The 11,466-nt window shown below is 53.3% G+C and overlaps 1 protein-coding gene across 1 annotated transcript in view; it reads left to right on the plus strand.

The window, feature by feature from the left end:
- C10H3orf20 (chromosome 10 C3orf20 homolog) overlaps positions 1-11,235 on the plus strand; it is a 112,251-nt gene extending 101,016 nt beyond the window's left edge. The window contains 3 exon segments of the mRNA XM_066245138.1: positions 65-207; positions 10,349-10,483; positions 11,096-11,235. Coding sequence (XP_066101235.1) covers positions 65-207; positions 10,349-10,483; positions 11,096-11,192 — 375 coding nt within the window. The 3' untranslated portion in view covers positions 11,193-11,235.
- Positions 11,236-11,466: the final 231 nt, after the last annotated feature.

The following is an 11,466-nucleotide window of genomic DNA, read 5'->3' on the forward strand; positions in this document are numbered from 1 at the left end:
CCCGGGACTCAGTGCTGGTGTGCTGAGGGCCTCTTCACTCTGCTTCCTTCCTGTCTGTCAGCAGATGTTTGCTGGGGGGAAGCTCCTTTTTGGGGGCTGCATTTTGAATGGATACGGCTTCAGCAAGCAGAATCTGCTGAAACAGATCTCCCGGACTCAACAAGACTGCAAGATGGGCTACTTCCTGCCAGAGAACTATAAATTTAGGTAAAACAGGAAAAACTCGGACTGAGGAAGGATGGGGGCAGCAAGGGAGGAGTGGAGTGGAGGGAGGAGGCTGCACTGTGGAAGAGGCACTGCTGAACTGAAGAGCAGTGAGGTAGGAGGGGCAGAGATGGGGACCATGGTCTCCACCTGCGGTCCACAGTAGAAGCTGGCATCGGAGGACTTTGCAGGTGGGCGGGGGGGGGGGGCGGTGTAAACAGGCTGTAAGGGGGTGACCAAGGCTGTGCTGTTGGTTTCTTTGGGGCACAAGCTTGGGAGAAGGGCCCTCTTGGAGAAGGAGGGACATGACTGTTTGCCCAGTGCTGGTTCTTGTAGGAGAAATAATGGAGACAGGCATTAGGCAGGGGCCCTAGTGACACCCTCACCTTTTGTCCCTTTGGACCCCACCCCACCCCACCCCATCCCATCCTGTGTGCAATCCAAGTTCTGCTTCTATTTTGTTTATCAGCAGGTCCACGTAGACAAGGCTTGTTAATGAAGTGATCTTAGGTCCTTGAGATAGGAAGTGGTGTGGCCTGGCTTAAGTCTGCCTCTCGGCCTCTGAGCTCTGGTTTTTCAAGCAGGTGATGCCCATTACTGAGCACCACCTGGGCCCAGCTTGGATGGGCAGAGCAAAGATAATTTCTCGGCTCAAGAAGTATACAGCCTGGTCCAGGGAAGGAGTCTGGGGTCATGTCATTGCTGAAGGCTGTATTAGGAGAAAGGAGCAAATTCTAGAATGCCTGGGCCGTATGGTGGTACCGAAGAAAACTGAGTGGCTCAGAGGTCCAAGACAGGGCTAGATCCCTGCTCTGCTCTCTACTAGCTGCGTGACCATGGGCTAATCCGCTTGCCTTCCTAATCCTACTTTCCTCACCTTTAAAACGAGGGTAATAACGCCCACCTCAGAGGGTTGTTGTGAGGACCTTACAGAAGTACATTTGCTAAAGTGCTTTATAAACCTGTGTGTAGACGTGGGCTTGCCTATGATTGCATTCCCACTGCATAGAGTTGGGCATCCCCACTCTCACCTGGCCCCACACTTTCTAGGAGTCCTGACAGCAATCTCTTCTTGTGTGCTGAGTTTGGGGCTTGTCAGAATGTCTGCCTGACCTGAATGAGGTTTGAAATGCTTAGTGGAGAAGGCAGGGTCAGAGGAGGCTACGGATGTTAGGAAGGACAGGTGCTGGCAGGTGCAGAGAGAAAAGTGACTGAACCCCCAAGGCCTGAGACTCAAAGAGGGAGGGCTTGGAGGTCCTCGACTAGCAATTCTAGAGAAAAAGGAAGACAGAGGCAGTGGGGTTACTCAGCTTAAGTAAGAAATACACCAAAGACCAGAGAGGTCAGGAGAGGACACCATTAGGAAGGCCCAACATGTGGATGAGCTGAGGCCAAAGATGACAAGCAAAGACATTTTCAGGGACATTCAGAAGCCCAGTCTGCCACTTAGGGATGTGGTAGATGGGGAGTGGGGGTTGCCAAAACTAGTTACAAAAAGACATAGCTCTTATTTGGCTTCTGCTGTCCTCCAAAGGAGGATGACCTTTAATGGGGAAGGGAAACCTATCCCTAACATAGGTGAGAGGGCAGGAAAAGGAGTCAGGCTATCTCTTGTAGCTGTGTGAACTCAGCAAATCATTTACCCTCTCTGTGCCTCAGCAGGAATAAGCATAGTTTTTACCTGTCTTGTGTAGTAAGGATTAGGTGAGTCAATACATGTGATATGCTGGCACATCACTAACATTTACTGAAAGGTTACAAATTACAGTTGTCAGTGCTATTATTAGAAGTAGTAAGATGAGTTCCAGGCTTCTAATTTCTTATAACCAAGGGTTCTGAAAGGACTTAATGGTATATTTATGACAGTTTTCCAAAATTTTTGAGGGATAGTGGTGAAAGAATCAGAAAACTATACACACGCATACAAACACACACACACAGCACAGATGGTTTAGGTTATTGAAAGTGGAAAGAGGCTGATTCCTGAAATTATAAACCAGCAGGACTCTTTCTAATTCTAGAATGGCTTATTAGGTTGATAGTTTGAAAACACAGAGAAAGGGAATGGAATCTCTACAAGAAAATGTTGCCATAACAACAGTTATCTATAGCTGTGAAACTACCACCCGAAGCTTAGTGTTGCAAAAACAATGCAATATTTGTTATTATTGTCTCTGACAGTGGGGGAGCCTACTGGGCTCAGCTTGGCGGTTCTTGCTTGAGTCTCTTGTGTAGTTGCATCCAGACGTTGACTGGATCTGGAGTCCTCTCAAAGGCTTGCGTACTCACATCGCTGGTGGTCGATGCAGGCTGTCAGCTGAAACACATGCAGCCTCTCCATGTAGCCTACAGTTCCTCACAACGTGGGGGCTGGCTTCCAAGGGCAACGTACCAAGAAAGCCAGGTGGGAGCTTCATTGCCTTTTATGTTTCGGCCTCGTGAGTCTTTTAGCACCACCTTCCCCTGCACGTGGGTACCTAGAGTCAGCCCATGTTCAAGGGACAGGAACAAGACCCCACTTTTTGATGGGAGGATTGTTGAAGAATTTGGGGGTGTGCTTTAAAGCCACCCCCGACCCTAATTCCTATTCCAGCAGGGCAACTAGATCAGTGGTGAGAGACATGCCGTCAGCCTGGATTGCTTGGATTCGGGAAGTCACTGAGTGAGAGCTCTTGATGTCTTTATGGACAAGATGGATAGACGTAGCTCAGGCAGCCATTATTCAGCCCACACCCAGTGAGCAGTGATCACTGGCAGCCTGAAGGGCGGACCTCTGTGCTTGGCCTGCCCACTTGTTTCCTAATTATATAAAACTTGGATGAGTGAATGAAAGCTTGCTGCTAAGTTGTGTAGAGGGGTAGAGATGACAGAATCGAGGTTTGCAGTACACTCCAAACCAGGGGTGGTTTGAAAGGAAGAAGAACAAATGTTCGCCTTTAGGTTTGGAAGGTTTATGGTCAGTGGATGCGGAAGTCCTAGCATGACAGACTATTATGCTGAAAAAAAAAATCTTAGCAGGCAGAAGTATCAGTGTATAATGCAAGGGAGGTGTGTCGCACCTGGAGTGCTAAAGTTTCATTTCTGGGTCTTCTGCTTCAAGGATGTTGGCAGCCAGCTGTGCACTTGGAGCTGTAGGCATGGGCAGTGAGGCTCACTTCCCTTGGGAACCCTGTCTTCCTCACCTAGAGTTTTAATCTGCTTGCTTTTGTACAGCCATGGGTTGGGAGGGATGGGAGAAAAGTTGAGTCAACAGAGTAAATGCAGGGAGCTGGTGGAGCTGGGAGCCAGATCGGGAAAGGCTGGGCCGGTCACTGGGCTGCGGGCACTTCGGCCTTCTCCTTCCTCAGAGGAGCTGGCCGCTGAGATCATCCTCAGTCTGGGCCCGGGTGAAGTCCCCGAGGAGAAGCAAGGGCTGTAAGCAAGAAGAGCTGGGTCTGTCCATGGCTAGTGAAGGAGCCTCCCTCTCAGCGAGGGAGCCCCCAAGGCAAGGGCTTCAACGCCCAGCCTCTCTACTGTGGCAGCACCAGTCCCATTCTCACTCTGCCCACCGGAACATCCTCACCTGCTCCACTAACCTGTCCACAGCTGTGCCACTACCTGGAATTCCAGCGTGAGTGTGTGCCTCCCCCAGGTTTCCTGGGGTGCTCCCTGGTGCAGCTCCTTCCTCGTGTGGGAAGGAGGCTGGATGCCCAGCCAGCCCGGCTGAGTGGGAGTGGGCAAGGAGAGGGAGCCTGTGTGATGGTGGGGCCTTGGGGGCTGCCTCTGACCCCAGGTCTGGGCTGAGTGGGGCTGTACCAGGAAAAGACCCAAAGAAGGCTTCTGACTCCAGGACTGACCTGGAGACCAGGGCTCATGCGGCTTAGAGCCCCACCAGCCCTGTGTCTCCTTTCCCTCGTTTATTAAGCAGCTAGGGGCCCCCACCCCTGTAGTAACCCAGCACTGGGCACTGGGTTCATCCTGGCTGGGCCCCTCCTTGTCCTCTGGGCTTCTCTATGACGGCCTACAGCTTGGGGATGGGATCCCAGAGGTGGGCACATTGCTACAGGGACGCATAGAGCTCGTCCTCCCCCAGCCAAGTTCTGGGCCCCCAAATGGAGGGCACAGGAGCCCCAACAAGGGTATGCTCAGCAGGTTGGATAGTCAGGAAAGCTCCTGGCCATCCAGAAGGACAAGCAGAATACACATGGGGTGGTTACTTGAGAAGGTGGCCCACCTCATGAGTCTGGGTTTCATCCACCTGGCCACTGGGTGGCTGCTCTTCCCCTACTTCCTCATTGGCCTGGTGAGTCCTCATGGCCAAGAGAAGCCATGCTATTTGCTGACTCTGAACTTTGTGCCCAAGACCAGAGGCACATTGCACTGCAGTGGGGACCAGTCAGGAAAGGGTGTGATGTAGGGGAGGAGGGCAGAGGGCAGGAAAGGCTGGCCAGGCAGAGAGAACAGTGAGACACTCCCTCCCCCCAGAACATCAGGAAGCTCAGAGTACGAGTAGCCCCTGGAGGGGAGTGGTGGAAGTGGGCCCCGTGTTACACAGAGTCAAGATTAGCCCACCTGATCCTCACCAAGGTGGCCTTCCCCCTTCCAGATGCAGCCAGGAGCTGCAGGGGCTTTGAGTAGGAGGGTGCCCCGGGCAGCTTTGTGAAGAAGAGGCCCTGGCTGTCTCTAGAACAGCGGTTCTCAACCTGTGGGTCGTGACCCCAACGGGGTCGAACAACCAAAACACAGGGGCCGCCTAAAGCCATCGGAAAACGCTGCTCTAGAAGACGCCCTGAAATGATAAGACCAGATGGGACTGGAGCCTTTGACATACCCTGGGGATTGGGACCTCTTGGAAAAACTGGTGCCCACAGCCCAGGGACAGAGTTAATTCACAGAAAGACGAGATTGTCCCCTGCTAGCTGGTTAGCTCCCCAAGTACTAATATACCTCCTTTGCCATCACAGTCTGGGCCTGGTGAAGGGCCTGGTGGGGGCTCCAGGTGATGCCCCTCCCTGTCCTGTCTCACTGATTCCCACGGAACCTGCTATGGCAGCTTCTACCTGGGCATCTTTCCCCTGTGCCCCACTGGGCTTGACTCCATTTCTCCATTTAGCTGTGCTTTCAGTTTCTAAGAAATGCTGAGCCACAGCCCATCCCAGGAGCAGAGGCGATTGGGTGGGGGTGAGGAGGGCCCTAGGGCCACCCTGCCTCCTTTCCAGCCTGCTCACTGCAGTTTCAGCCCAGAAAGTCTCAAGAGACCTACTCGTGGGGTTCTGCTTTCCTGCCACCTCTGTGCACATGGGACTTGAAGGAGACAGGGAGAAAGCCTGGTCCAAGCCTCGGGGCCACAGAGCATAGATTCACCATGTTGGCAATGCGGTCCCTGCCACCTTGACCTGCCTTTGCTGTGCTGCCACAGGGCCAGCTTACAGCCCAGCACAGGGCCGTGGAGAGAGGGGAGTGAAGCCATAGACTCCACGCCCAGCTGTGGGGCGATGTGGGAGTCTGGGAGGCGAGCCTCCGACAGAGAAACTAATCCTACTTTCCTCACCTTTAAAACGAGGGTAATAACGCCCACCTCAGAGGGTTGTTGTGAGGACCTTATGGAAGTACATTTGCTGAAGTGCTTTATAAACCTGTGTGTAGACGTGGGCTTGCCTATGATTGCATTCCCACTGCATAGAGTTGGGCATCCCCACTCTCACCTGGCCCCACACTTTCTAGGAGTCCTGACAGCAATCTCTTCTTGTGTGCTGAGTTTGGGGCTTGTCAGAATGTCTGCCTGACCTGAATGAGGTTTGCCAAGGCGAGGAGCCCCTAGTGCCCACCCTTTGGGGCAAAGAGCCAGAGAGAACAGGGATGAGCCCTGAAGAGGCAGGGTGCCAGACCATGCCACAGACATGGCTTTAGACATGTCACTTGCCCTCCCTGGGCCTCAGCTGTCTCCCTGTGAATTGAGGACATCATTCTTTCAGGACCAGTCTTAGAGGCTTGAGTTGAGAGAATCAAAAGCTGGAATAGATGATGCACCCTATACTGACAAAATGTCATGTGCCCTGTGAAGTGCAAAGCCCAGGGTCAACTGTCACATGCCCAGCCAACCATGGAGCACCTTCCAAACTACCATGGCATCCATACAAGACAAAGTCCTTTGCAAAGTGCCACGTGCCCAACAAGTCACCAAGGGCTTTGGAAGCTGCGATGCAGCCTGTAACCTGCGAAGTGTTTTGGGAACTGCTGTGTGCCCCCTGTCCAGACTGGAAGATGGGCCCGCTCCACAGCCTTTCGTAAGCTGGGAGCCCTGTGCCGTGCTTTCAAAGCTGCAGTGGACTCTGTACCCTGCAGAGCACTCTGTAAACCACAAGACACTATAAATGACAAAGTGCCTTATAAACTGTCAAGTGCTCTATCAAGTGCAGAGTACATTACAGAGTGGAAAGGCACAGTGCTATGTTAATGTCTATGTAACACTCAATAGGCTTTGTAAACTGTAAAGTGCCATTCATATATGAGGGAAAGGCCTTCACAGTCATGCTGCTTGGTAGCACTCCTACCATGCCCACTTAGAAGAGGCAGGAGGAGGCTGAATAGGAGCAGGAGGACCAGGGCGAAGGGTGAGGGGACAGAAAACAGGCACGGGAGGGCCAGGGAGCAGTGTCAGGAGCCCAGGGTCTGTTCTCAAGCCAGCTGTGCTGGAGACCCATACCCTCCTCAGCAGTCCCTGCCAGGACCCCTCTAAGGATGGTGATGGAAAGAGTAGGCCTGTGTCCAGCGAGGAGCCAGCCTCTACCAGGCCCTCTACAGTGGTGCTGCTCTGGGGAGGGCACTCCATCCCTGCCAGCTGCTCATGCCAGCACCTTCCCTCAGCCAAGGAAGCCCACCTAGAGCCTGCCTTCCGAGGCTGTGCTCACTCTGTCCTAGGTGCCTCTACAGTTCCTGCAAAAGAGGCATCAAGCCAGGTCCTGGAGAGAGTGTGAGCTCTGTGTGTGCCCAAGTACAGAGCATGGCAGAGCTGGCCCTCGACACTGCCTCCCTGTCCTGAGTTGCCTCCCTACTTCCACAGCCAGGCAGCTGTCCCTACCCTGCCATGGTGGTTCTCAGCAAGGGTCCAGTTCAGCTCCAGGATTTTGTGGCACTGTGAACCTGTTGCTGACCTGCTTAGGGTCAAGCCACTCTGTTAGGGAACCCAGAGACATGTGAGGTATATGCAAGGCCTGCTTGGTAAGATAAGACTTGTCAGCTTATGGCAAGGAGGAAGTAGAACCCTGTTAGAATGAGGCAACACCCAGGCTCTTCATGTTAGGATGTTACCGTGGAGCCATCATGGGGAGTCCTGGGAAGACCTGTGGGATTAGGGTCCTTTGCTGAAGGATAAAGCAGACCTTGAATAGGAGAGGGCATGTTGTGGGAGGCTTCTGTGACTTGATCACACAGGCAGTGGGGAGCCACTAAAGGTTCTTGAGCTGGGGAGAAGCTTGCTCGGAATTGGCCCCTAGACTCAGGAATCTGGCAGGGACTAGGTTGGGACTAACCAGGATGTCGAAACCTGCTTACAGGAGCAGTGGGGATGGAGGAAGGTGGCTTTAAAGCCACCTCTCTGCTATCCTAGGAACCACCAGAAAGGGCTGAGTGGGGACAGGTTATCCTCTTGAAGTGTGGGCCGGGGGCTCAGGAAAAGGAGACTGACCTTGATGCCATGGAGAGGTGGGCTTCCTGTCTGTCAAGGGCCAAGCAGTATTTGCTGACACTTCCCTTTCACTGAAATGAGTAAAAGGTTTTTGAAATTGCTTGAGGGACTGGCCTGTTGCAGCCCGTCAGATGGCCTTTTCTACTTATCCCTGATGAAGGATGGCACCCATCTCTAGAGCATTCTTCCAGGGAAGCACCTGGCCTGCTATCAGTAAGAACAGGAGTGGTTCTGTCACCCCAGCAGAAGAAGCCTCACCGTGTCACTTCCTTTCCTCTGACGTCCCTGTCATTTGAGTCGTTTGTTCATTCACTCACTTATACCTACTGAGAGCCATGCCAAGTTGCTGAGATCAGATCCTCCCCTCAATTGACTGAAGTTAGAGCTATGAACCCTGCACCATAATAAGCAGTGGAGGAAATGACCCTCTGAGAGTTCCAGGAGGGCTTCGCAGAGGACGTGACATGGGAACCTGACCTTGAAGGATGAATAGAAGGCCCAGGAGAAAGGAGAGGGAAAAGGCACTTTTGGCAGAGGCTAAGATGGGCAAAGGCAAGGTGTACTTTGGGAGTCAGGGAACAGAATGACTATGGATTTAGTGGAGGCTACCAAGGAGGCTATTAGAAAAACATGCTGGTGGTTTGGGGTTAAGTTCTGATGGGTTTTAAGCTGGGCATCACTCCAGGGAGTTGGGACTCATCCTTGGAGAAGTTGGGGAGCCACACACTAGGTTTAAGCAGGAGAGACAAGGCCAGAGCAGGGAAGATGAGCCCTCAGGCAGCAGCATGGACACTGGGTGGGAAAGGCTAAGGTTGGAAGCAGGGAGGAGGCCGTGCTCTGGAGGGGTCACTTCAGGCTTCGAAGGAGTGAGGAGCTGGCTGTAAGCTCAGGCCTGGTATTCATTCCTGGAGCCTAGCTCAGGGAGTAGGTTCTCAGTAAATACTCATGATGTAAATGAATGAATGATAACATTTAGGGGAACCAAGCTTCTTTCTGGGCTTCCCCCCTGCACTCCCCAAGTACCCTCTGCCACGCACAGAGTTCAAGGGCCTCTTCCCCATTCACCCTGGGCTGAGCCCCTGCAGGAGGGCCCCGGAGGAGCCCATCAGCCTGGCCCTGCTGCTGCCCTTGGGAGTAGCAGAGATGGATACACCCCTACGCTCAGCCCAGAAACCGCCACAAGCCACCCAAAGACCGAAGCTCTCAAAGGGCTTCAGGTAGGCCTTTGCCCTTGTTCCCATTGCAGCGTTGTGAAGGATCCCGGGATCCCGCCGCAGTGTGTTGAGGGGTCACTTGCTCAGGTTCTCCCAACGGGGCAGGGTGGCAGAATGAGCTATAAAGGGAGACATTAGTTTGCTAGATGCAAACATTCTGAATATACCCACATTCTGTGACCCTGTTTTGGTATTCTTAGATTTTTTGTTTGTCTGGGACCCTCACAATGATGGAAGAGGCCTCCCTCGCCCCTCTTTCCTTGTGTCTTGTCTCTGAAATGTCCTTCCCTTAAACTAGTTACATAGCAGAGGCTTGATAAATACGGAGAGACAATGAATGAAAAGGTTGGTCCAGTCTCGGCCGTGAACCTACCACATGCCCTCCAGCTCCCCTGTTTCTGCTCTTGTCAGTAAAATGGGAACCCTGAGTTTCCTGTCTCATGGGGCTGCTGTGATGCTCAAAACCCTCTTGTAGCTGGAAGTGTTTGTAGCTAGAAAGCCTTGAGCTGTGGTGCAAAGGTGAGGAGTGTCCGTGCTTGTTAGTTTCTTAGAACGACGTAACACCATTCCACAAACTGAGTAGCTTAAACAGAAGTTGTCTTGTGGATAGGGAGGCCAGAAGCCAGAGATGAAGGTATGGGCAGGCCAGGCTCCCTCTAAGGGCACGAGGGTGGGATCTATTCCCGCCCCCCAAGCTTCCGGCCACTCCTAGGCTGTGGCAGCACCACTCATCTTCACATGGCGTTCCCCTGTGTGCATGTCTGTGTCCAAATGTCCCTGTTTTAAAAGGACACCAGGTATATTAGATAGGGGCCCACCCTACTCTGGTATGACTTCTTTGCAACTCATTACATCTTCAGTGACCGACCCTATTTCCTACACTCTGGGACACTAAGGGTTAGAACTTCAGTACGTGAATTTTGGGGGGACACAAGCAATGGCACTGTACATCATGATTTATTCCTGTCCTCCATTGCTCGCTTGATGGTCAGGCTGGATGTACAGGTATCATGGACACAGAGTTAGGGCAATTCCAGCCTTAAAAAGAAGCCAGGAAACCAACCTCCAGTGAGTCCCTGGGTTACCAGGGGTCGGGTTTTCCCTTCACCCAGCCCAGGAGAAGCAGCTGCGCCCTCTTCACTCTAGGAGCTGGAACACTGAAGGGGCAGCTCTGAGTGAGGGCCTCTGGCCCAGGCACCCCCGCTCTGGGCCCCCTCTGGCCAGGCCTCCACTGAGCGCTGCCCCCACCCGGCCTTCCTTGCAGCACTTCTCCCTCCATCCTGGGCCTGGATGACCCTGACGCAGCCAAGAGACCAGTGTCAGAAGAAATCCAAGGAAGCGCCTCCTCGGTGACCATAGGGGACAAGGCAGAGGCGTCTTCTGATGAAGCCGAGAAGAAGTAGGTGGCCTCCCTGGCCCGGGGCTGAGGGAACCTCCTGTGGTCACAGCATAGGCATGGCTCACAGAGGCCACACGGGACTGAGTGACTGTGGGCAGTCACATCCCCCCGGGCATGGGTCACCTCCAACAACCCCTGACCTCTGGCCTGCTCTACCAACACACTGCCCAGTTGTTCTCCCTGGAGCTGCTGGCAGTGGTCTGGCTGGCGGAGATTGAGGCCCTTAAGCTTTTTGGTGAAACTCCACAGCCCAGACCCGTCTGTCTGTGAGGGAAAGGTAGAGCCTGCCGGCTATCTCTCTGTAAAAAACTTCCTAGATCTGTCAAGTCCACTAACGTGGCCAGGTTCACTGTAAAGCAAATCGTGTTTTCTGCAAGCGCATGAAAAATCACATACTTCCCGTGAAGATAGAAAAGCAAAACTGTGAGCACCTAGAAAGTCACAGGTGCCACCGGGACCCCCAAGTTGCAGTGATACCCAGAGAACCTCAGCTGTGCAAGATGGAGGGCCCCACCCACCTGGGCCCAGGCCAGGGCAGGGCTGGGAGCACTGTTCAGACCAGTTCAGTCCACCCATTTTCCAGCATTTGCTTCTCTCTGTTTGGATTTTTAGGGCGAAACCTTCTGACATTGATCTGCATCCTCACAGCAAAGACAGGGAGGGCAGTAAGAAGATAGACACTGGGAAGAAACTGGCCTCCAAGAAGTGATGTGGGACCCTTGACCACCAGAGTACCAGGCCTGGGTGCAGCTCCTCCCTCGCCCACGCAGCCCCCTGCTCTGCCTCCCCAGCCCCCACCCCTTTCTCTAAGCCTCTACATAATAAACAAGCATGCCTCCAGCATCTAGGTCAGTCCATGGGCTAGGCTGGCTCCACAAGGCCAGAGGCCCCCAGCAGCCCTGGTCCAGGCTCGGTCCTTGGACACTTGGTTGCCCCAACCCAGAGGTTCTTCTTGGCCAGTGAAGTCAGCCCACATTCTCCCT

This window comes from Saccopteryx bilineata, chromosome 10 (genome assembly GCF_036850765.1).
Source record: "Saccopteryx bilineata isolate mSacBil1 chromosome 10, mSacBil1_pri_phased_curated, whole genome shotgun sequence".
Classification (NCBI taxonomy): domain Eukaryota; kingdom Metazoa; phylum Chordata; class Mammalia; order Chiroptera; family Emballonuridae; genus Saccopteryx; species Saccopteryx bilineata.